Genomic DNA, 25091 nt, shown 5'->3' with positions numbered 1-25091 from the left:
AGAAAACAATTCCATGGTCATACAAAGGAGACTTCTGTAAATCATACAGATTTTTCATTTACAAGATGCTGAACTTTTCACTTTTGACTTATGAAGTATACATTTGGATAAAATAAAATAATGCCTAAACCAAATTAAAAATGCTAAATAAAATGATGTTACATTTTAAACTGGAAACATAGGGGAGGAAAGCAAGACTTAACAAAGCATGCTGTGCTAAAGCCAGTGTTGATTTCTTGAACAGATGTTCACTCACCAGCTTCTTCAGGATTTCAGAACTCACAGGTGTCAGTTTCACATTTTAAACTGGTCTTGTTGGTTTTTTTTTCCATAAAACCATAAGATCATTGGGGTTTTTACTTCAAATAAACTTCTCATCAGCCAGTCACATAACTTCCATCACTTCCTATTATGTATATGATTACTGACCCAAATGCCTACTGGTTAGAATTAAAACCCATCGAAGGAGGTACATACTTCAGCACCAGTCTTAGTTAATTTTGAAGGTGCTCACAACTTTAGGCATTGCCATAAACTTTCATTCCTTAATTTTAGGATAGATTAACTTTGAATTGCAATACATACCTATGGGATACTATTATCAGTTGCTCATTTTTTGCACAGTTGGCCTAAATTCCCATTTTAATTCTTTACAAGCCCTGGCGAGCTGTACTGCTGGAGGAACCCTGCGCGCTTCCAGCACCGTGCAGGACGGTTCATTTACCAGCCCTTGGCCATTTCGCGGGCCCATCGGCGGGGAAGAGCAGCACTGTTCCCGATGCACGTTTGGCTGCCCGTGTACCTGCCGCGCTCAGCCCCTCCGGCTCCAGCCCCTGCGGCTCCTTCCCGCGCCGGCCCGCTCGGGCTGGCCCGGCGGGGCCGCGGCAGGGGCGGAGCGCCGCTGACGAGCCCGGTGAGGCGGGAGCCCCTCCTCCCCCAGCCGCTCGGGCTCCTCGCGAGCGGCCCGCGCCTCCGGCCTGGGCTGTGTCGCTGCCCGCGACCCCTACACCGTGCCCGGGCCGGGGCAAGGCCGCTCCCGCCGCCGCGCTCCCCCGCCCGCCCCCGGCGCACCGCCCCCGGGTCGCCGCTCCCGCCCTGTCCGCCACTGACGCAGTCCGTGCCGCACCAGCTCCAACATGGCGGCAGCGCGGCGCTGAGCAGCGCGGGGCTTCAAGGGCCGCCAGCGGGTGAGTGCCGGCCACGCCGCCGGGCAGTGCCGGGCGCCGGGCCGGCAGAGTGAGTGCCCTCGCCCGGGCCGCGCCGAAGGCCTGGCGGACGGTGGAGGAGGAGGAGGAGGAGGTCGCAGCGCCGCGGGGCCTGAGCTCGGTCACGGCGCGGGTAGGAGCTCCGGCCCCTCCCGGCCGCCGCTTCGGAGCGGGCCTGGGGCGGCCGCCCCCGCCACCTCCTCGCACCCGCCCCTCGCAAGGCCCGGCCGCCCGTGTGCGGGGGACAGGCGGAGCGCGGCGCTCGGCGCATCCCGGTGAGGGCGGCCCCCGGGAGGGAAGCGGCGTGAGGAGCCGCGAGTGCGGCCCGAGGCGGGCGGGAGCGGCAGGGTGGGTGAAGCGGCGCACGGGGCCTGGCGCGCATCGCAACGGGGGTCGGCTCTGGCAGGCCGGCTGTGCCGCTCCGCAGCCTGGCTGGCCGCGGGTCTGTGCCCGCAGCGAGCGCCCTGCTCGGGCTCGGCGCTGCCTGGGGAGTTTGAATGAGTCTTCTCTCCTCCCCTAGACGAGGAAGGAGCGGGGCTGTCTGCCTGCCACATGTTCTCCCTTCTGCAGGCCTCGCCTAGGAAAGTGGAGCCTGTAGGGGCTACCGTGTCTGGCAGGAGACTCCTCTGCATCTCTCTTTTAGGGATTTCCTGAGGCGTTCCAAAGACTTCCATGAGGATTGAGTTTCAGGCTCATTTTGTTTGTATCCATGACATACTGCGTGTATATGGTTGTACTTTGAGGCCTTGAAGAGGCTTTGAGAGACTTAAAAGACTTAAGAAATAGCTCACTGAAACTGGACAGAGAATCTGTTGTAGTGCTAAACATTGCTTTTAAGTTCAATCACCATTAGAAAATTTATAAATAATGGTAAAGTTGTTTTGGCTAGTAGTTTCCTAATGTTTGACTGGTTAAGTTAATTATATTTAGTAGTCATCTGAGACCTAATTTAAGAGACATGTCAGACCATTATTTTGCATATAGTCTATTTTCTAAGTTGCTTTTTTTTTTTTTTTTGAGAGAATATTTTGGAGGTTTTGTGGGTTTTTTCTATATTGTCAGCAGAAGAGGCTGTTCTTTGGACAAGGATAAATGTTATTAGCGTTTTTTTTCGGGTTTTTTTTTGGTGTGGTTTTATGTTGTTGTGTTTTTTTAAATCTTCCCACCATTTTGTTTCACTATTCCCATTGCATTGGGGTCCAGCATTGCTCAGATTTTTAGGTGCTACCACGATAAAAATAAGGTAACAATTTGTAGGTGAGACATTATTTATGAAGCATTAGTTCGTCTAAACTCACAGAATTTGATTTATTCTTTTGTAAAAATTATTTATAAATATTTCAGAAATAATGTAGTTTACTGTATGTGCAGTAGATCTGAGGGGTAGCATAAAAAGGATAGCAGCATTAGTAGTTCTCTGAGAGCACCCTTTGGGACTACATTTCTCATTAAGACTTCCCATTCTTTCACTTCTGTGAAACAAACATTATTGCTTTCATTAGCTAGCAGTCATCAAGCTGCTATCAAGAGAAGATTTGGGGTTTTTTCCTCACAGGATCTCAGAAAATCTGGGGATTATGAGGGAATTTAGAGTGAAAATATGTAACAGAATGAAGGATTTTAGTGTGTTGCAGCATGATTTCTCTGATGGTAATTTAGGAGCCAGTTTCCATTTGGAAGAGAGTCAGTGAGTGCCAGGGAAAAGATGTGGCCATCTTCTAATGCAGTGAGGTTTAGGTCAGAGGCTGGGATGGAGCATGGAAGGGATCTAGAGGAGTAGAGAAAGGGGTAGAACACAAGAATAAAACATGGTACAGCAAGGTTTTTTGGTTTTGTTAACAGATATGGGTCAGCATTCAGAGCTGTCTCTTACTGCTGCATGGTTGTCTTGCCTTACTCTCCTCTTCAGTAACAGGTAGGAAAGGATTCCACTCCTGAAAATAATTTTGGGATTTGCATGACTTGGAGGTTGCACCCTGTAAAAGGTTTTCTCCCTGTTTCATGCAGAGCATAAACTTGTCTTTTCTTAACACTTCTTAAGTTTTAAAATAAAAGTTCATGGTTCCAGACCTATTCAAATTCACAGCAACAAGTGCACTTACTTGTGTACAGACCTGACAGAAAACACCTGTATTTTTTCCACAAATTAGGAAAAGAAGTACTTTCTGTGTAAATTAGATAATAGAAAATCATGGCTAAGACTTGATAACATAGATTTTTAGTTGCAAGTGACAAGAGCATGGTTGGATATTTTAGCATTTTTCATTGAAGGAATCCCTTTTCTAGAAAAATAAAGGGGGTGGTCCAGTAGGAGCCTGTATTTCTGTGTAAACAGTTTCAGAATGTTACTACCTTCTCAGCTGAATTTTATGCTCTCCCAGCTGGGTGTTGAAACTGGGTGTACATTCATTATACTTTAGTACAAGAAGACTAAATTCATGTTCATAATTGCAAGAAATCATACTGAAAGTGGTATAAGTGATTTACCAGTGCAGTAGGGTTAGGAGTATGTACTGCATATTTAGTCAGGGCTTATCTAAGGGTGACAGATGTTTTCTAAGGTCTCCCTTGCCTCATGTCCATGGAAGACAACAGTTGATATTGTCAGGTGTCTGATTTCCTTTTTTAGAGGGAAACAAATTCTATGTTGGTAGTCCAGTAAATACTTCTAACATTGTTGTAGAGAGGAGGCCTGGTGAAAAGTGGTGTGAATCCCTTTTTCCCTGCAAAAATGTTGAAAGTTTTATTTTATAGGTGGTTTTTCTTTTCTGTCAGATTGAAAGCCTATAATGCAGGATTTTTAATGATGACTTGAAAGTCTTCCTACATAAATTTCATAGAGCTGTGTGGAAAGCAGATATTTTCTTTCTTATAGGTGTGTTAAATCCATGTGATTGCAAAGATGTCATCCTAAATCTGAAATGTGTTCTAGGGTAGCACATTATTCCTAAAATTGGCAACAAAAATCCTGTGCTGCTGGTTAGTGAAACGAAAAAAAAAATCCTTTCCCTAGATGTCATTGCTGCTAATTCAGAGTTTTGCGATCATGAAGTACAGAGGAAAAGATGGTGTTGTTTATGGAAAAATGCTAAGGAAACTATGGAGATGGAGGGTTGATGTGTTTAGGTTTTCGTTCACATCTTTGGAATCATGCTAACATGGCTGCAAGCTCTGTCACAGGAATGGATCTGTGAACAAATTTTCATGTCTCCCATTTCAAAATCATAAATTCACTTCTAGTTTAATCCATACTGGAAAGAACTTATAGCGTTTTTAGTCTGTGCCTCTGCCATCACTTTAGGCTGGTAGGTGCTGCTGCCGTATCATTCTGTGGAGGGAGGAGGGAAGCCTGGTTTTTGTGCAGCCAGGTAGGCACTTGTGTGCAAGCCAAACGTGGGGGTGTAGGAACCCTCTGTTGTAGCATCAGCCCACGTGTATATTGCCTTCAAGTGACTGCAGCCACAGCCTTAAAGAATATATGCTCTGTGTTCACTTTGTGCATTTGCATTAAAATACATTTCTGGAGATTCTGCATGCCTGTCTTTGAAATATGTATCAGTATAGTTTAGTCTTGCTGCCTTTAGATGGTGTGAAACAAAATGCTAGCAATGTGGATTTATGTACTTTGTTTGCTTCGTTTGGACATTGAATGAAGATCAGTGCGGGTGATTGTAGGTTGATGCAAAGAAGCACATTCAAAGGCAAGGTAAAGGAGAAATTAAAAATCTGGGAGAACTGGTGGTGACGGGGAAGCAAGTGAAGGAATAGGACACAATGTATCTTTTTCCTACTAAGTATGTCTTTGCTTACTATTCTGGAGTGTACTGGGACTGAAACAAATCAGTAGTTCAGCACAGTTCTAAAGAAGGTTGTTTTTTTCCCTCCTATAAAATGAGCAAATACTGCTGTATTGCTGCTTGCTGTCACCTTCTTTGGGCTGCTTGATGTGCTGATACTCAGTTGATGTGCATCTGTGAGTGCATTTTGGCCTCTTCAGTCAAAATGCTCTAGTATGTGTTAAAAAGTACTATTACCAGATCCCTGCTGGCACGGGTGATTTTGGAAATAAAATTCCCCAAGATGTGTTTTTTAAGGACATCAACAAATATCAGTGATAATCCCTGGTGGAAAGATGCTTGTGAACAGTTTGGGATAGTTATCTTTTCCCATTGGCACAGATAATTTTGGAGGAGAAGAGCTGCTGGCAGCCTGGCCTTGAGCTGGCCAGCTTTATCCTGCAAATATTTAAATAAAATAATGAGCCTGATGGAGGTGTGAAGTAATGTGAGCCCTGAGGGACACAGTTGGTGAAATGTTGGTTGTGGATGCAGCTGTTCTGACAAGAGTGAGTACTTTTGATGTAGTCATCAACAAACACCAATATACTGTAAGCTGAACTGTAATTCTACTTTCAGACATAAAAGAAACAAGCCCTTTGTTTAGATATGCTGAAGTGGTGTGCTAGGTGCTTGGTTGGCTTTGAGTTTTCTTGGTTATAGATTCTACTTAGACTAAGTAAGAGCCTCTTCAAACAGAAGGTGGTTGAGAATGCTGAATAATTAGTAAATTTCAGAGTAGTACTCGGGCTGATATTTTGTCCTTTCTTAGAGTTTTGGAAGGAAGAAGTGAGCTAACTTACCAGGATTGTCCTGCATAGCACATTTTTTTGAATGTATGTATAGGAAGCATCTTTTGGGTTGACATCAAATTCATATTCCTTTCACTAGTGAAATTCCATCAAGTTCACAATTAAAAATGCAGTGTATTGAGGGTTAAAAATATCCATGTTCTAACTGAAAAGAAATTTTGAGAGAGAAATAGTGCAAATTATTAAAGCCCTGTTGTTATCAGACATGTTGTGCTACTGAGCTTATGATTGGTGGCACTCAAGTTTAAATTTAATGTTATTGCAGCAAACTTGATGAAAATCACTCAACTGGGGCTACAACACATGAAAATGACCTAAAGTACTTGGCATTTTTTGAACTTCAAAAAATGCTAATGTTTGCTTTCTGGGGTTTTTGTTTGTTTTCTGCAGTTTTTATTGACTTTTGTATTGCCTTACACCTGTATTGACTTACACATGATTTCGGTGCACAGAAAAAAACCCTAAATTTTGTTTTCATTGCTTACAGTAATTAGACTTCTGAAGCCATGGGAGTAAAGGTCCAGAGACCGCGTTGCTTTTTTGACATAGCCATCAACAATGTACCCGGTAAGAAAATGGAAGTGTCAATTCAGTAGCATGGTATTCATATGAGATATGTATAGGAATAATACAAATAACCTTTAACTTCACAGTAAATATGGTGTTTTGGGTTTTTTTTTCTAGCTGGAAGAGTGGTCTTTGAATTGTTTTCAGATGTGTGTCCAAAGACATGTGAGAATTTTCGCTGCCTTTGCACAGGTTTGTAGAATTTACTATTTACTCTGTAATTTTTAATGTAATGCCATGTTAATTAGTTTGATGTCTGTTATTATTTGTGACATATTCTTAAATGTGGAAGTAAGTTCAGAATTGGTTCTTGAAACCTCCAAGTATTTAGCTGATGGTGCACATATAAGTCTACAAATATGATTTAAAGCAAAGCAATTGTAGCTTTGGCTTAGTGTGTTGCAGGGAGTATATACTAACCAACTTTAAATACAGACACAGTAAGCTGATTTTCTGTTACTAGCACAGATATTACTGTTCACATTATATAACATCATCCAGTCTTGAAAGGTAGCCAACAAGAGGTCAACCATGCAGACTTACATTTCAGTCTTATGATACTTTGTGGAATTTGAAAGGTGATGCTTTTATTCATCAGTTGTTTTTTCTGTTAATTTCTTGATGGACACTGGTGATTTCTACTCCTATTGAAAGTGTATTTCATGAGGAAAATACTCAAGAGATTCTCCCTTGGAAACATTTACAAAGAGAATTACTTTCCTGCAGACTGCATACTTTTGTTGCAAATGCCGACAGCTTAGCAAAACTTGAGTTTATTGTTGCAAGAATAACTTTGTGAATACATAAATAGCATATCTGCTTTCTGTCTTAGCTTTTCCTGCTTCCTTTCCATCCAGCTTGGTTATTTTTCAGGTCAAGAGTCTGTAGCTGTTAATAGTGAATCCCTCAGCAGTACTAATATCTGAATCAGGTGTGGACACATGATTACATTCATATTAAGTTAACTAGATCATGCAGCACACCATTCAGGTTGTCTGCAGGAATGTAGGCATTATCTGATCTGACAGTAGGTTTAATGGCAAAATCAAATAATCAAAATTTGTTAACAGATTTGAACTTCAATGATTTTTAATGGCTGTGACTATGTTAATAGGTGACTGTGGCATTCTTGATCTGCTGTCAATCTCCCAAAAGTCAGATTATTGAATAAAGGTGTTACTTCCTACTGTTGTCTTATATTTGTGAATTGAAGTCTTCAACAGCATTTCAGGTCAGCAACATGTATGATCAAGTTCAGCATTTGTTGCTGACATCCATAATCAAATTCAGATCCTGAACTATTGTGCTGCCTTAACACATGTAAGAATAGTGAGAAAAATATGCAAAAAGTTTGGTATTGATCATCAGCAAATTACTCAAACTTTCAATTTTTGTTTTCCTTGCTCGTCTTTTTTTCTGGGAGGTTTGAAAAGTGTGTGCCGCCTTTGTAAAACAGGGATCCACAGCTCCATGTTTTCCTGGCATACACCAAGTTAGTGGAACATACACAGCTTCACACTTAGCAGAGTTTTATCAAAAGTGGGTTTTGTTCTAGCTATTCAAATCCATATGGAGACACCAGTCTGTAAGTTCAGAGGAACTGCCCTTGACAAAAGCTTCCAGTTTAATTGCTCAGAATAAGATTACAGGAAAATGCTGTCTAACAGTTTGCCAGCATGAAGAGGAGGTGGTCTTCCCTGAGAAGTCCCACTGATTACCTTGCTGTTCCCTTCACAGGACCCACCATGAGCCGTTCATGTGGCTAACTCAGCAGAAATTCTCTCTCTGTGAGCAGGGACAGGCCATTGTGTTGTAGCTGAAGCAGAGTTTGCTTAAACAGCAGAGCTGATACAAGGGAGGAAGATGGCATTGTCATAATGAGTGAGGGGGAAATGAAAGTCCTCCCCTTTCCCCCTGCCTCTGTGGCTTTCTTACAAGTTTTTATGGCACCTTAGCCTTGCTGGTTTTTAAGTACAGATCTGATTGTTTCTTGCGTGTATCTGAGCAATACCAGTTGTCATAAATATAAACTGGATGTTTAGCTTCAGTCAGTTTGGATGGCAGTGACCACAGTTGTATACTAATGTCAGTAAGGTGTTCTTCTAGTATAACTGTAGAGACAAAAAATAATTTTTGCACTGCTTTCTTAAATGCCACTTTCTTACAGGTAAGTCTGCCTCACAGGCCAGTTTTTCAGAGCACAGAAGATGATTTTGCTTGAGTGCTTTACATAGAACTTTTTCTGTAATGAAGATGCAGAGAGTAATTTTTGGTTTTGTTCATTTTCTTCTTTAGGTGAAAAGGGTACAGGAAAGTCCACCCAAAAGCCATTGCATTACAAAAGTTGTCTGTTTCACAGGGTAGTGAAAGATTTTATGATCCAAGGAGGCGACTTCAGTGAAGGTATGACATGAATCTTTAAAGAAAATTTTGCCACTCATGTAATAAAACATTGCAAAAGTTCTATATAGAACCATTTATTTAAATTAATTATTCTCTGACAGATATCACTGCTTTTCCCCCTTTCTTCTGTGTGAGATCCTTTCCATGAGGATTTGTATAATAAACTTCTATATGTGCATTCACCCACTTTTGCTCAAGTTATCTCAGTCATTCAGAGAACCATTCTTACCTGCTATTGAAAGGTTGAAGCATGAGAATTAAATATTGTATCTGCTGCTGGGAAATAAAGAGGAAGATTGTTGCTAAATACATGGGAAAATATTTTCTTGTTTTCCAAGTTTTTTTGCTTCTGGATTACAAAAATGCATATCTTGAAGTATAATGTCAGTGACTTGGATGCAGTTACATGAGTATTGTGAAGTACCTTCCACATAATGTAACTCTTTCAATCACTACTTTAACCCTCACTTTTCCTCTTTTAAGGAAATGGCAGAGGAGGAGAATCCATTTATGGTGGCTTTTTTGAAGGTAAGAGTTCTATATGTCTGTTCTATTTTGGTGTTAAATTAAACAATTACCTTTACATTCTGTAGTCTCTGTTCTGTAAACCTGAATTCCATTTTTTAAAAAGATTTTGTCTGGTCTTGAAGGCCTTTGACTGTCCTGTTAAAGTTATTTTACTTTTAAGATATGAACCATTTTAATGAACAAAAAACTAAAACTGATCTCCTGTGTATTTGTCCCTTTTACCAGACTTACATTTTTATTGCTGGTTTTAGATATTTACTTTTGGCTTGCTCAGCTAGCTAAAAGCTGGGGATGATCTTCTCTTTGAGGGAAAAGGAGAAAGGTGTTGATGGGGTTGGGTTTCCTTGCAAATTTTTATTTAAAAAACACACAGAGCTCTGCTTTCCTGAACCCAGGATGGTAGAGCCTTTAGTTTTCTCACAGTCCTGGTTCTTTCTCAGCCAGTGCTGCAGAAGAAGCTATAGTTGCTGCATTTCTCAGCCTGTGTTTGCCCAGAATGTAGTGGAGCATCTTGTTTATTGGAGCAGTTGTTGTGTTACACCTAAGCCCAGGTGCTGGTAGCTGCTACCCAGGCAAGATTAAGCCCCTCTCCCCTCCCAGATACTTTTTTTTGCCATTGGTTGTTGTCTAAGCTGGCAGCACACACAGGAATTATTCATTGGTGTAGTTGGGCCAGGCTGCAAATTTATATCAGACCTTGAGTGGAATCAACAGTTTGCAACTGCCAAAAGAGGGAGGAGGCCTTACCTTGCACTGACTCTCCCATCAAACTTTAGCCTGATTCGGCTTGCTAAAATGCCTAAAAATTGTAGCAAAAAAAAAAAATTATATATTCCCATGTTAGTGAGTGGATCCAACTTGGCAAGCATAAGAACTAACACAAATGAATAGCTGGATTTGAGGAAACGTATGGCTGGGAGAAATGGAAAAATGAGCACAACCTCCACTTATCTTCTGGTAATAGTGGGCTGGCTGTTCAACTTGGCTGGTCACAGTATGGAACTGAATTTGTGGAAAGTTTTGCTTTTGTGGGTAAATTAACCAGTGCACCATAGGATTAGGTTGACACTTGATGCTATTGTACAGGTGATTGCAGAGTGAGTGGGACTGTCCCTTTCATGGCTGGTGACAGTAGCATTATGAGTATTGTACATTTTTCTTTGTTAACACTTCCTCCTGCCATCTGTATCCAAACAGTATTGAACAAATGTCCTCATGTCTGCAGAATTTCCTTCCCCCAAAAGCCTTTTTGCTGTTTTGGGAAAAAAGGGAGAGAATTATTTCTTACAGGAGTCTTAAATGAATAGTGATTATATTTTATGCTTTTTTCATTTCCTAATTTCATTGGGATTTAGTTTGAACTATTAACAATTCCTTGCTCGTAAGAAGTAGGATTCATTGAAGTTAAACTAATTTTCTTAATGGCTAACTTGATAAATTCATCTGTCTGTCAGACAAACAAGTTGTTTGGGATTCCTATCAAACTCTCTGTGTGTACTGAAAAAAAACCAAAAAACAAAACAACAAAATGCCTGAAAATTAGGGATTTATTAATCATTAATACACAACTTCTGTTCCAAAGAAAAATAGAGCAACAACTTAAACATCTCTGCTAGTGTTGGTAGGAGACAGATCTTTTGTGCAAGAATACGAAATTTTAATTTTTTTTCCTCTCAGGCTATAAACCATTGGATTCATATTTCTCCTTGTTACATAGAATGAACAGAATGATGTTTTAAAAATAGCTGTTATTTTTAGTCTATTTTTAGTACAACTTTTCATTCAAGTGGCTAACAGATTTAATTAATTAGGATTCATTTACTGAGATGATAGCATTTACCTAAGCATATATTGTATGCTTAAAAAGTAACTGAAAACACTTTCTTTAGATGAAAGTTTTGCTGTAAAGCACAACAAAGAATTTCTCCTTTCAATGGCCAACCGAGGGAAAGATACAAATGGTTCACAGTTCTTTATGTAAGTATTGAAATGTCTTAAAATGTGTGTATGGTTTGCTGTTTGTGAGCTGTTAAGGGAATCCTTTTAAATATTGAAGACTGGCTCCTGTGCAAAGCCAAAATTGATGTTTTTTTACCAGGTTGCCTGGAAGTAGCCATTTTCCTGATGTGCTTATTTTTAGCCCTGATGTGCTTATTTGTATTTAATTTTCTGTGCAAAAGGGCTTTCAGTAGTTTTCAGTAGCTGTGTTCTAACTTGGACAAAAAAGCAAACCTGTTAGTTCCTTGTAAGATTCTTAGTACTCTAATAAACTGTTTTCAGGAAGGTGGCAAAACAGCTCTGGGGGCTCTCCAACGTAGTAGAGGGCTTTTTCTAATCACAAAATAGCTTTCCAGTACAGTGTTACTTATAGGTAAAATTTAAATTCTAAAAATACATTGCAGTAGACTCTTTTAAATTCTAAATTATCTACAGAAAATATTCTCAAAATACATCACTCTTACCCATGTTTCATGGCTTTAGTTAGCATAACGACTTGTGGATGTCAGCATTAAAACTTTATTTTGGGATTTCTAAATGATCATTGCTCTAATCATCCCAGTTTTCTACTCTTCCATAACTGACATGTATGCCTTAGTAATGCCAATATGGGGGAAAGCTGAGAGAGTGTCAGTTAATCTCTACATGCAGCTATTTTTTCTTCCAGTTTTCTGGTTCTTTTCTAATGTCTAAAAGGTTATTTGCATTTTTCCTGCAGACTTTTGTGTCTGTTCCTGGTAGTATTTATATAATTCATTGAGTAGAAACTTATTATATCCTACATGAGGATTCTGTCTAAAAATCTCTGTGCAATTTTGGTTTTTTTTTTTCAGTAAAATCTAATAATCAAAGTTTTTAATTGAATAGCTAGTATAACATATAAAACATTAAATATTTTTAACTGCACACAAACATAGACTGATATATATTGGTTTTGTTCAATTTTGTTAGTACACTCAAAATAATGTTCACCTTCCTATGTGTAGATTACATGCTTTGAATGCTGATGGCTTCTCGCTAATACTGATTTTGTTTTTTTTTTTTAAATTAAAATCTGGAAACAACAGAACAACTAAACCTACACCTCATTTAGATGGGTAAGTATGTCTTATTTTCTTCTTACATTTGTTTGGGAAGTGTCTTGAGAAAGTTAAGTGCTAAGACTACTTACTTTTGTTTGTGTTCTTCAGGCATCATGTTGTTTTTGGACAAGTCATCTCAGGTCAGGAAGTTGTGAGAGAAATAGAAAACCAGAAAACAGATGCATCTAGTAAACCATATGCTGAAGTACGCATACTGAGTTGTGGAGAGTTAATTCCAAAATCCAAAGGTAAAGTTGAACTGTATATATGGGGTAATTTTCTTGTTTTCTTCCATGCTGGCTGCTTATAAAAATATTTAGGAACTTACTTGAGATAGATGATGGCATGGTTGGTGAAAAGGTGTATGACATTGTAGAGCAATCCGTCTTCTAAAGAACTTAAAAGTTGTTGATGCAAAAGACATTAAAGAACAGTCATTCATGCTTTTTTTCAAAGCTCCTCCTGTCTTGAGTTTTCTTATACTCACTACATTTTGGTACAAAGCTTGCCAGCACTTGTCATATCAAGTAGAGTGCTGTGCTGAGATTGGTGGCAGCCTGACTTTATTTGCTAACTTACACTTCTTTGGTAAGTATTGAACTTGTTTCAGGTTGCTCTAAGGTAACTTTTCAAAACAGACACTTGAAAATTATAAAAGTCTGGATTTGGCCCTCTAGCTCATACACTTTTTAAGTTACTATAATCTGTTCTTAAAGAGGAATATGACAGGACCTGTCTTTCGTTCTGTAAGGGATGTCCTGCTCTGCCATTGCAGAGTTGAACATGGTATGAGAGCTTGAATCAAGCCTTATTTTATAAGAGAAGCAGAACCTAAGATGTTCCTGTCACTATGGAGAATCTTAGCAGAAAGCCAAGATGCTTATTCTGTTTGCTTCTGTTTGTTTCATTCTTAGCATGTTCTGGTATGTACTAGGAAGGGTTACACCAAGGATTTTGAAGGACAAGAATAATGGTTTGTTTGGGCAAAGGAAAATACAAGCATTTGAACTTCAGCTTCTTGTTTTTTCACCTCCTTGTTGCTCATTTGTTGTGATATTTGGCAGAGTGACTTCGGTGTCTGAGGTGATCTCTTCAATACTGCAGAATTCAAAGCAGAGTTATCTTTTGGCTCCTGACTTCTGAAAGGCTCTGGATCATGCCATGTGTTAGGATACAATTATGGGTTTTTTGGACAGTATTCTGTAGCATGACATCTCTTGGGAAATGCACAGGTGCTGTAACTGGAAAATACAACAGTATAGCTACAGAATGGGTGAAACTAAGCAATGAGATGCCCACTTGCATAGATGTCTTCATTGGATCATCACACTCCCTTTGAAGTCCACTCTAGGACTCTTGAATGACTAAATGAAATTTTTGTCACTGAGCAGTGATGATCTAGGCAGAGTGTTAAAGTGCTTGTCATCCAAAGAAATAAATACAAAAATTTTGTTTTCCCTCTAACTTCTCTTAAAAGAGATCAGGCTTCTGAAAGGATTTGACTTGTGTTGCCTTTACCCTTTTGTCTATGTTCTTGTACCTCTGACTCAGTACTGCTGCATTCGTGGCAGCTCTGGTTTTTGTAGCTGGCCTGGTGTGCCAGGGAGGGAAATTGGTGCCAGGGTGATGGGATCCCCAGTCTATGGAGCTATAAGGCTCAGTTCTTGATAGTGATGGGCAGTAGGAATGTTTGGAGAACAAGAAGCCTTACACACCAGGATCAGGCACGTGAAGGGCAGAGCAGAGTGTGGGGGAAGACGATGGCCTTGATGGGCCCTAATGCACAGCCAGCGTGATAAACATGCTGTGACAGAGCATGGTGGAAATTCTGGTGTGCAGAGAATCCTGCTTTTAAAAGGGGAAGGCTGTGTGCAAGACCTCCAGTGAGAAATGGGCTGCTAACTGTGAAAGATGGCAGCATGGCTGGAATTGTTCTTTGAATGCCCAGCATGGAACCTCTAATGAGGTGTCCTGGCCTGAAGCAGTGGAAAAAGGAGGAAAAGTGTGACAGCACATCAGCTGTCAAGCTGTTGTCCAAAGGTCACAAGTGGAGCAGGAGACGTCCTTGTACTTGTCAGTTACTGGGAGGGGAATCCATATAGGAGCAGTTTCTGGGATGCAGTCAGTGTCATGCAAGATCATCAACAGAGCCATCTAATAGTGGAACTGTTTGTGGTATAGTACTGTGGGAGGTAAATGCAAACTGATTATGTGAATTATGAGGCAATTATCAGGGAAGACTGCTTTTAAGAACTTCATTTTAAGACAAAGGAATAAGGAGGTTGCCTGTGAGGGAGCTACAGTGATGAATTTCTGTGGGAGGATACATTAGGATACCAAGGGAGTCTTAAGTATTTATTGTATGAGTTTCTTTGTGTTGCCTACCAGACAAAGGGATTAGGCCTTCATGGAATGAAAATAGAATACCTGGGTTTAGCAGGTAAGATAGCTAAGATGTCAAGATGCCACTAGCAGAAGGAATCACAGTATAAGCAAGGTGCTGGGTATGAGTGTTTTTGTCATAGGTTAAAGTTGAGGAAAGTTGATCTGATTTTCACACAGTGAATATCCAGATAAAGTGCTTTATCAACTATGCAAATTATCTCCTTAGGTGGAAGAATTGGATTTATTTAAGAATGAGTGTATGATGACTGAGCCATGTTACTGGATGCTATAAATTGAATGATGCCATGATCATAATTACAATATTGCAGAGGCCTTGATAAGCTTTTAACATGGGGTTTGAGAGGATGATCACCTAGAAAAGTGGAATGTTTATTATATTTTCCTTTGTTTTTCTTTTTTTTTTTTTTTAGTTCCTTAAAGTTGGAGGAATAAGTGAAAAGGAGAAGATTTTAAAAAATTATAAAAGAAGAATTTCTCTGGCCAAGTGGTAGAATTTTTAGAAGATCCTAAAGTTCTAGGGAAAATCTTAAGTTCTGGCTAGAAAAAAAAAAGGAAGAAAGCAAAGTATTAACCCAGTATTTAGAAAGGTTATTACAGACTAGCTAAGCTAATACAGCTCACAAGATAAACTGGACCAAAAAACGTTACATTAGCTTTCTTAAGGACTGGTGGGACTTTGGTACCAGTTTTGTAGAAGAGGTCCTAGTCAGAATTTCTCATATTAGTGATTTGATGAAGTCAGGTGAAACCTGAAGCTAGAGAATTTTTTTTATAAACACGTGTAAATAAATTTTAACAACTTCTTTGTAAGTAGCTTACATTGTATAAAACATCATCAGAAAACTTACACAGTTCTGCAAATGCTTGACAGTATAAATTTTAGATTTGGTTTCATAAGTCCAAATTATGAAAATGTCTTGTTTTCCTAGACATATCCTTTATTGTACTATGGAGAAACATTTTTTTTTCCAAAATATCAATTTGTTCTTAAGTATTTTGATAAATCTCATGACACAATTATAAGAAGCTGAGAGATACAAGAGAGAATGGTCCTGTCCATACCAGGATACAAGATACAGAGACAGATGCAAGACGGGTGATTTTTCTTAGATTAGTTTAGAAGTGTTTGATATTAAAATGTGTCTTTGCTGTTCTGATCTAAAGCTAAGAAAGAAGAAAAGAAGAGACACAAGTCATCTTCCTCATCCAGTGACTCAGAAAGTTCAAGCGATTCCGAATCATCTTCTGATTCGTCATCGGATTCTGAGAGTGCTTCAGAAGAAAAATCTAAAAAACGAAAAAAGAAACACAAAAGAAATTCCAAGAAACATAAGAAAGAAAAGAAGAAGAGAAAGAAAAGCAAGAAAAGGTCAGTTTTGCGATTTATTTTGTTTTGTTACATGTACACCATACAGTACCATTCTCTTGTCTTAGTAGCTGCAGACTACATAGCAATGCAGGGTTTGCAGTGTGGGAGGTCGTTGGTTTCCATATACAAGAATAAATTTTCTGATATGATAGTGAAGGGTCATGTTCATGTGCCTATGTACTTCAGCATGTAAAGGAGTAAACGAATGAACTCACACTTCAGTTGGCTTGAAAAGTTGGAGTGGTAGGTTTGAAATGGGTAGGGATAGTTTGTTGCCATAAATTTACTTCTGTACAATTCATTTTGAACTATATGTGATGGAACTTAGAAAAATGTATTATGCAGGAATATAGGAAAATTAAACATAAAATTAATAAATTGACTTCTTATAAGTTCTTAAATAATAATTCTTAAGTAATTAATACTTCAGTTTTTTGGTCTGATGTGCCAAAACTCTTGCAGTTTCACTGGAAGATAATAAAATTGAGAAAGCAGTCTTGCTTCTGAGAATGTTATTTTGAAACTAATAGTTTTGTTATAGTTCAGTGTGAGATAAAAGTTGTGTCAGTTTGTCCTGATTTAAGGCAAATTTGGGAGGAAACTCCTAAAGGGGTCCCTCTAGAAAAGCAGATTCAAGTGGCCCTTCCCCCATCTGGTTTGGGAAAGGATTTCCTTGGAGAAAAGTAGAAAAAAGTGTTAATTTAAAAAGCAAAGTATTCACAAGCATAGAAAATGAACAATATTAAACAATAAAGCCTCTCACTGTTCTGAATGGATGACAAATTCAGAAAGGTCTTGTCATGGGCTGTAACTGGGCTCACTCAGTCTGTGTTCAGTCCCTCCGGTGCTGGAATGCAGTGTCCCAGGCCCTGGTGGCCACAGGTGTCAGCTCCTGGTGCTCTTCTGGGTTTCAGTCCAGTGCAGGTTCAAACAGTTCCAAGAAGAAGAAAAACCACAGTCCAGGGAAATTCACTGCCTCAGCTAGCTAAAAACTAACTAAAAGCACAGGAGAGCTCTGTCCCACTGTTTCTGCTGCAGAGAGCACAGTCCAGGAGAAGGATGCAGGGAGCAAGTGCAGCTCCTGATAACAAATTCTGGGATTCTTCTTCCCCCCTTTGCTCTCACAACCAGCCTTAATGTGCAGAACCTAACATCCAGCATAAACAGAACAGATGATTGGGGATATAAGCATCATAATGGACACAGTGCAAGTCACATTTTTCTAAGCTAGCAGTGGAATTTAAGAAACGTTTACTTATGGCAGTGCTGCCTAAACGCTGTTTCTGTGCACCTAAGCCCTTTTCACAGAAGTTTTAAATTTCTTGGAATTACTATAGTCTGTAGACAGTTACAAATTCTAGTGTGAAATCTGAATTTTTAGTCTCCTGAAAGTGTTTTTAAAAGAAAATAAACTAAAAAGTTGCATCTAAATAGACAGTATGTCTATGTTCAGTGTTGCACCATTGTCTTTAGTAGAGAAAAAGTGTTGGTCAGAAATCTACTGCTGTTGTATACTTTGGAGCAAATATATCATGGGGGAAAAAAAGTTGTTTCTGAAATAGCTCTGTTTTCTGAGGTTCTTGTGGTATCATTGTATATTGAATTAAGAGAATTTCTGAATTATTTAAATAGATAGATTGAAGGGTCTTCCTTCATACAGATAACTCATTGTGCATATTTTCTATACAAAATAAAGTTCATCCAGTGAAAGTGAAGATGAAAATACTGAAGCACAGCCATTATCTACTGTCCGTCCTGAAGAAATTCCTCCCATACCTGAAAACCGGTTCCTGATGAGGAAAAGTCCTCCTAAAGTAGATGAGAAAGAAAAAGAGAGAAAAAGCAGAGAGAAGGAAAGAGAAAGGTAATATATCTGGTTTCAGTCTGACTATGGTATGGTCACATAGTATAGTCTGGCAGTGGTATGGTCACATTACTGTTTAGAGCTCTAATGTTGAATTTGTTCCATGTTGAACAGTTCTATGTTGTAAGCACTGCTGGATGAAAAATAGATTTCTCCGTTTATTGGAAACTGTTGTCTTTGTCCTAGAACAAAGGCTTAGTCTTTGAAAAGGGTTTTAGTGAGTAAAGAATGTATAATGACTGGCTTAATTTCATTTAGCATGCATTGCAACTGTCCAGTCTGAGTCTAAAACCTGGAAATCTTGTAAAATTATTGTGGTCACAAATTGAAGTTTTACTGTGTAGATGTTACTGTCTGCTGTGAAATATAATTGTGTGTTTTCATTTAGTTTCTGAAGAGGTTGTAATGCTGATTTTCCTCCTTTTTTAATTGTACAAACAATATCATTCTTTTTAAATTATTTTTAGTAATCTGTCAAACTCACAGTCAACATACCAGAGAAGACTGTTAGTCACCAGATCTGGAAGGAAAATAAAAGGAAGAGGACCAAGGGTAAATGTTTGCAATCTGTTCTTCAAAATAAGCACGGTGGTAGCGCAGCCTCACTGCTGGTGTTACTAATCATATTCATTGGGATACTTGATTTTAAAAAAATAAATGCATCATAATTGATGTGAGGACTGAGGCTTGAAGGAGGACAGAAAAGAGAAGAAGGGGGTGAGAAAAAACCATTAAAATATTTTATTTAAGTTAATATGGTAATATTTAAATAGGTGAATGGAACTAGCTCAAGAAGGATTCTAGTGAACACAGAACCAGTACCATCAGTGCTAAGAATGTGGGGAAGACTTCTCCCCCTTTTGGCAGGGGGGAGCTGTGAAATTGGTTCTTTGAATATTGTGAAGCCATATGCTATGTGCTGCATGAAGCAAATATTTTTAATAAGTGAAGTCTCTATTCCTCCAATTCTTACTAAAATCCTTAACAAGTGTGAAGTATTGTTTCTGCATTGCCTGTCAAAGATACAAATCTTCATTGTTAGTAAACAAACATTAGCGTTTGTGCAAATTAAAAGTAGCAGAAAACCTCTCATGAGACTACAAAAATCCTGGTGTAGACTTCACCTTAAAATCAGTTATTTGATCGCAGTTGGTGTATTCCCTCTTTAGTTAAATGTCAGATACATTTTCAGTAAGTTAGTAACTACTCAGTGGAAACTTGGTATATACATGTGAAGTGTCCTGTTAGGTGCTATGTTGAACAAAGTGCCAGGGTGCAAATGTTGCTTAGGTATCACAGCATGTGAAATTCAAACTAAGGCAGGATTTTCTCTCTTTTCCTCCAAGCGTTACCGGACACCTTCCAGATCCAGGTCAAGAGATCGATTCCGGCGCAGTGAAACTCCTCCACATTGGAGGCAAGAAATGCAAAGAGCTCAAAGAATGAGAGTCTCTAGTGGAGAAAGGTGGATAAAAGGAGACAAGTAAGATTATTTCTTTCTGGAACATGTGCATATGGGTTTTAAAAAAAATTTTAGTTCTTAATTTTTTTTTTGCTTGTTTAAATAAAAGTAATACCTATTACCTTGGATTTTCAATTACAATCGCTTTCCTTAAGAAGCTAGGGTGCTGACTTGATTATTCCATTAATTGTATGTTAGTTTAACCATGCTACTGCAAATACATAGTTATTAATAAAAATTATCTGATGTGAAGTTTTAGTTGTGAAGCTGTCTCACTTCAGGTTTAATTTTTCAGAGTGGAGGGAAATGAAAACTTTTTAAAAATTGTATCTTTTTCTCTCCAAGGAGTGAAATAAATGAAACCAAGAAAGATAATCAAAAGAGCCCAGGAAGAGGAAGAGAGAGAAGAATATCAGACCACAGGCAAGTTTCTGAAAGTCCAAGCCGAAGAGGGGAAAAAGAGAAGAAAAAAGATCACAAATCCAGCAGTAAAGACAGGGAGACAAGAAGAAATTCAGAAAAAGATGACAAGCATAACAAAAGCAAATCCAAGAAGAGAGCTAAATCTAGAAGCCATAGTAAAAGCAGAGAGAAATCAAAAAGTAAAGAAAGGGACTCCAGACACAGCAGACATGATGAAAAGAGACTAAGATCAAGAAGCAAAGAGAGAGACCATGAGAAAGGTAGAGAAAAAGAAAAGCACTATGATTCTAGAGGGAGAGAGAAAGAAAGAAGTAGGAGCAAGGAGAGAAGTAAAAGAGCAGGCTCAAGAAGTAATGAACAAGAGCATAGGAAGAGCAAAGACAGGGAGAAACGCAAGTCAAGAAGCAAAGAGCATGAGCATGCTAGAGGGAAACACAGCTCCAGCAGCAGGACAAGGGATCGCAGCAAAAGCAGAGACAGGGGTAGGAGAGGGAGATCCAGAAGCAGGGACAGGGATCGCAGCCGAAGTAAGGACTATTCAAGGAATAGAGATAGAGAAACAAGGAGGAGAGGAAGATCAAGAAGCAGAGAAAGGAGAGGTACACCAGATAAATACAGAGGAAGAGAAAACAGGAGGAGGAGAGAATCAAGGAGTTCAGAGAGAGATGAAAGTCAAAGCAGAAACAGGGAGAGGTATTCAAATAGGGAAAGTAGAAGCTCATATAAGAGGAATGATAGTGAAAGCCAAAGGAAGAGGCGTTCAAAAAGCCGTGAAAGTAGTAGTCCTGAATCTGGCAGAGATAAGAAGTCTACTAGAGATCAGGATAGAAGTCCAGACTCAAAAAAGAGAACAAGTAGCAAAGAGAGAGAATCAAAAAAATCATATTCACGCAGCAGTAAAGAAAAGGAAAAGACCAGATCCTCAGCAGAAAAAGAAGTAAACCAAAAATCAAAGAGTCAGGAGAGAGATCATGCCCCTAGTAAGGATAAAAAGTCTGATCGTGAAACAAGTCCTGGAACAGATGATGACAGGCATGGATGAGTTTGTGGACTTAATGTTTCCATTGTCTCAAAATTTTAGAGACATTTTGGGGAACGCCTTTTTTAAAGATGTGGACTTCAGTTTGGTCTTTTGATAATCTAAAACCTGGATCATTTGTACTGCTAAAGTTTTAATAAACTTGAAATGAAAAACAAATTACATGTGTAATACAGTGTGCTGTGTTTTAAATATTTCATTGGATTATGTATCCTTCTTGTGTGTTGTCAGCTAGAAAGGTGACTTCCATGCCACTTTTATTTTTTACCTGATGAACATAGTTCAGTGCAAGCAATGGCTGCCTGTGAAGAGGCTTGTTCCATATGTGAAGAAGAAAGCTGCAGATAAACTACATGTCATCTTAAAGCTAGGAGAATATTGCAAGGTGTTCATTACTCCAGTCTTGCTACATCTGTTTTTCAGTAGGTATAAATCCTAAGGAAATTTATTTGTAGATGTAAATTATGTTAGTTTTTATTGTAATCACAAAATGAATTAATTTAAGTAAATCTTTCTTTGTAATTCTGTCACTGCCAGCAGTAGAATTCATTCATGTAGTAAGGCAGTCATCTGTGTTTCGTAGTTATTTCCTTGTCCTAAAAAAAAAATCTGAAGTGCTCATCAGCATAACTTTTCTCCCCTGTAACCTCTCCATTCTGTGCTTTCATGTCATCTACTGCAGAAATGAATGCTTCAGACTGCCCTGCTTCAGTTGCCTAATCAGTGAGATGCACAGAGATGAAACAGATTACCTGAGTTTGCAGGGGTCAGATAAGGAACCATGAAATCCTTTCAACTTTTGTTTCTTAACAAATCCATGAGAAAACTCTTGCAGTTCTCCAGTACTGGTCTTTGGAGTAGTTGAAACAGAATTTCAAGTAATGTTTTAAAACATACTCTTAATTTTGTTTTTTTTTTAACTGAAATTTGCTTTCTTCCTTGTTTCCCCTCATTCTAAAGAATGTAACTCTGAATTCCTTCTTGTTCTCTACTATGTCCCTCAAACCAATTCCCTCCCTTTTCTGCTTTCCTCTCCTGCCTCTAGGTCTCATCCCAGTTTGTATTTCACCACCACCCTTTCACGTGGAAGAGAAGGAGTTTGGTTTGTGCTGCTGCAGCAGTGCCCCCATATGTGCAATCCCCAAAGAGCAGCTGCTGTGTGGTGACTCAGTGCAGTGTCTGAAAGGATAGATTTGGTACAAACCCCAGTGCTCCTTTCAGTCCATGAAACCATTCACATCTAAGACTGGCAAATCTTGAAAGTCGTAAAGGCCAGTGACAAGCATTAATCTTAACCTGTGTCAAAGCAAAACAATACTGTAATCGTTGAAATTTTTGCCAAATCATTCACTAGATGGCACAACTTGCTTTTACTGTCTTGGTAATGAGTTTGTTCACGTTTTCACTTTGTGATCAGTATTTGCTGACAGCAGATTAGGAGAAATGTTGAAGCTTGCTTGCCATTGTGGTCCAGACAGTTGTTATTCTAAAGAAAAATTGTTGTGTCTTGAAAGCAAAAGAAAACCTGAAATTGTGAGCAACATAAGCAATGTTTTTAAAGGAAGAACACAGAAGTGTGTAGAGTGACTTTTTAGCAGAATGGTTAGTGGAGCTGATTTGGCTGTCAAGTGCTTTTTTACTGTGTTTTAGAAACATCTCCTATGGATTTTGCATTTCAGTGGTCATTTTATGCGGAAGGTTTAAAAATGTTCCTGGTCCACGTGTGGTGGATGACACAGCAGTTACTTAAGAGAACTCAGAGGAGTGAACCAAAGACCTTTATAGTGGATCTCTTCTGTCTGAACTTTGTAGGACTTTGGAGAAGTTGTAGTCCTATTTTGGGGGACTGTAGTAAGAGTAAAGATAGGAAGTTAGGCTTCAGAAAATTTTGTGTGACAGCTTAACCATTTATACTGTGCTATGCATGCCATGTGCTTCAGAGTCCCATTTAAAAATTTTGCAATGTTGTTTCATGATTTTAAATAGAGCTGACACATGAGCAAGCTATTGCTGAAGAAGTTTATTTGCACTACTGAGAATATTCTTGCCAATATCACTGAAGCTTGTATAAGCATGTAAACAAAACAGTCTGCAACTATACTGACTCTGCTGTAGAAGAAGGGAGGAAAATACAGGCAGTCAGCAATACAGCAATCCATAGAATATTTTTTTAAATTGTGTTTATTTTAAAATCTCAAATATTAAATCAAATTGTAGTTTGCAGTTGTAGCTACTTATTTTAAAATATGCACTTGCATACCCTTTTGTATGGACTTTGTTACAGTTCAGAAAATTATTTGTACAAAAATGGACTTTAATTCTTTCACAGCACATTAAAGATTCATCTGAGTTGGTGGCACAAAGCCCATTTTCTTTTTTTTTAATGTACTTGGGTTTTGTTCAAAAGCTGGCTACACTAAATTGCAGGTGGTGAGATACAGTTGCCTGTGTTGTATTTGGTAGTAAATTGGTTTGTTGATGAGCACGTAGTTTAAACAGAAACACAATTGCAGTCTTATACAAGTGAGGGTTTGCCAGATTTGTATTTTTCTTTATCAGACTGGAAATTGAGAATACTGATTAAGAATTTGTTGGGACTTAAGCCCAATCCCAGGGACAGCAAGCTGTCCCCAAGCACTAGTCAGTTCTTGCTGCCTGGAGACACTGACTGTCTCTCTTGCAGTCCTGGGTGTGTTTATTCCCTCAATGACAGAGCTTTACTGTTGTCAGCCTCACAGGAGCCACCTTGTGCTGTAGTCACAGTACAGCTCAGTGCCATCTTTAACATCTGTGTCATGTCATTCATTAACTTTTTGCTCAGAGGACTGGTTTGGAAGAATGGAAGTGTTCCAGAGGCCGTAAAAACAATGCTGTGATCTTTCATTGTGAATGCAGGAAGAAAGCAGTAGAGTGCAGCTTTTTCTGCTGGTACCCCAGAACTGACTTTATTCCAGGGAATTCATGAACCCCAATACACAATGTGAAATGAGGTCAGGGATTACTGGACTAACTTTCTAAGTGTATGTTGAAGTGTCCATACAGGCTTGAAATAACTTCCAAAGGTTAGACACGCTTTCTCTGCTGTATCTACAATAGATGCTGAGATTTTACTAATACCATGCAAGATATAGATACCTGGAATGCTGAATTTATAATTGACAGCGGCTTTCTAAACTTTGTTAGAAAGAGACTGTTACTTTATGCTGGATTCTCTGGGTACTGCCATCAACTCAGAAGCAGAAATTCTTGCTGAGGGTGGATAGATAGAATGTGCAGTTATGTAGACACTATTACCTGTAAAAAATGTGTTGCTGTCTGCTAATTCTTTAACACAGCCATAGTGTTTCAGTTGGTCTTTGTTTCAGTTGGTTGTTTTTAAGAAAGAAAAAAGGCAATGGTTACATTCTAATGCTTTGTTCTATTTGGTTGTTAAAATTTTAGCCTGAAACTTTGCACTTTGTACCTGAAATTCCAGACTACGGGCTTTTCTTGCAGTGTTCTTTGTCAGATGCATTGAAGAATTTGCAGTGATCCCCAAAAATGTCTGATTTGTAATAGTGTCAGCCTGGCAAATGGATTTTAGGTTAATGTAAACAAAAGAAGCAGTCCTTTAGCTGCCTTTTCTGGAACTGTTGATTTATTGAAGCAAATAAAGTATTTTTGGAAACACCTATGGGGGCATGATAGACTCATTGTTTTTCTGATAAGCAAAAATGTATATTCCTGCTTTTAGGACTTTCTTTGTAATAGAAAACCTAAACATATACATACTATACTTTTATAAAAGCAGCAGCCATTTAAGTGTTCTTTTTGGGAGTTTGTTAATTTTGTTTTGGTGTTTTGAAGGAGGTTTGTTTTTGTGTGGGGGAGACATGGTTGGCCACACTTCCAGAGTCGATGTAATGAAAATGTAAAGAACTATTATGTACTTTCCCTTTGCTGAAAATAGTAATTTTCATAATGCAATATTTAACTAAATTATTAAAGAAAACGCATATCAAAAGTCTGTGAACTGCATTTTACAAAATTTGAATTTATTACAGTTCTGCAGTTATCTAGCAGAAAACTTTAGCTTTCCATTTTGATGCTTATGTACT

The 25091-nt window shown here is 38.8% G+C and overlaps 1 protein-coding gene across 2 annotated transcripts; it reads left to right on the top strand.

Annotated features, from left to right (window-relative positions):
- Positions 1–1028: 1028 nt before the first annotated feature.
- On the top strand, positions 1029–24976 carry PPIG (peptidylprolyl isomerase G). Of its 2 annotated transcripts, none has more exons than XM_058809298.1 (13): positions 1029–1187; positions 6341–6420; positions 6538–6612; positions 8716–8823; positions 9307–9351; positions 11241–11328; positions 12417–12446; positions 12540–12679; positions 16002–16206; positions 17903–18070; positions 18538–18622; positions 19417–19553; positions 19878–24976. In XM_058809298.1, exons 2-13 carry the CDS (start codon positions 6360–6362, stop codon positions 20995–20997), a joined length of 2262 nt encoding a protein of 753 aa, XP_058665281.1. In that variant the 5' UTR covers positions 1029–1187; positions 6341–6359; the 3' UTR covers positions 20998–24976. The 2 variants fall into 2 exon arrangements, with proteins under 2 accessions (XP_058665281.1, XP_058665282.1); XM_058809299.1 differs by lacking the exon at positions 1029–1187 and adding an exon at positions 1461–1480.
- Positions 24977–25091: the final 115 nt, after the last annotated feature.

This window comes from Ammospiza caudacuta, chromosome 8 (genome assembly GCF_027887145.1).
Source record: "Ammospiza caudacuta isolate bAmmCau1 chromosome 8, bAmmCau1.pri, whole genome shotgun sequence".
Taxonomy (NCBI): Eukaryota; Metazoa; Chordata; class Aves; order Passeriformes; family Passerellidae; genus Ammospiza; species Ammospiza caudacuta.
The sequence above is the reverse complement of the archived record's forward strand: the minus strand, read 5'-3'. Positions and strand labels throughout refer to the sequence as shown.

What these genes read in the sequence shown, in the direction of transcription:
- PPIG (XM_058809298.1), top strand. Translation starts at nt 6,360, where the DNA reads ATGGGAGTAAAGGTCCAGAGACCGCGTTGCTTTTTTGACATAGCCATC. An exon ending in TTTTCGCTGCCTTTGCACAG is followed by an intron (nt 6,613 to 8,715) that starts GTTTGTAGAATT and finishes TTTCTTCTTTAG; the next exon opens with GTGAAAAGGGTACAGGAAAG. An exon ending in AATGGTTCACAGTTCTTTAT is followed by an intron (nt 11,329 to 12,416) that starts GTAAGTATTGAA and finishes TGGAAACAACAG; the next exon opens with AACAACTAAACCTACACCTC.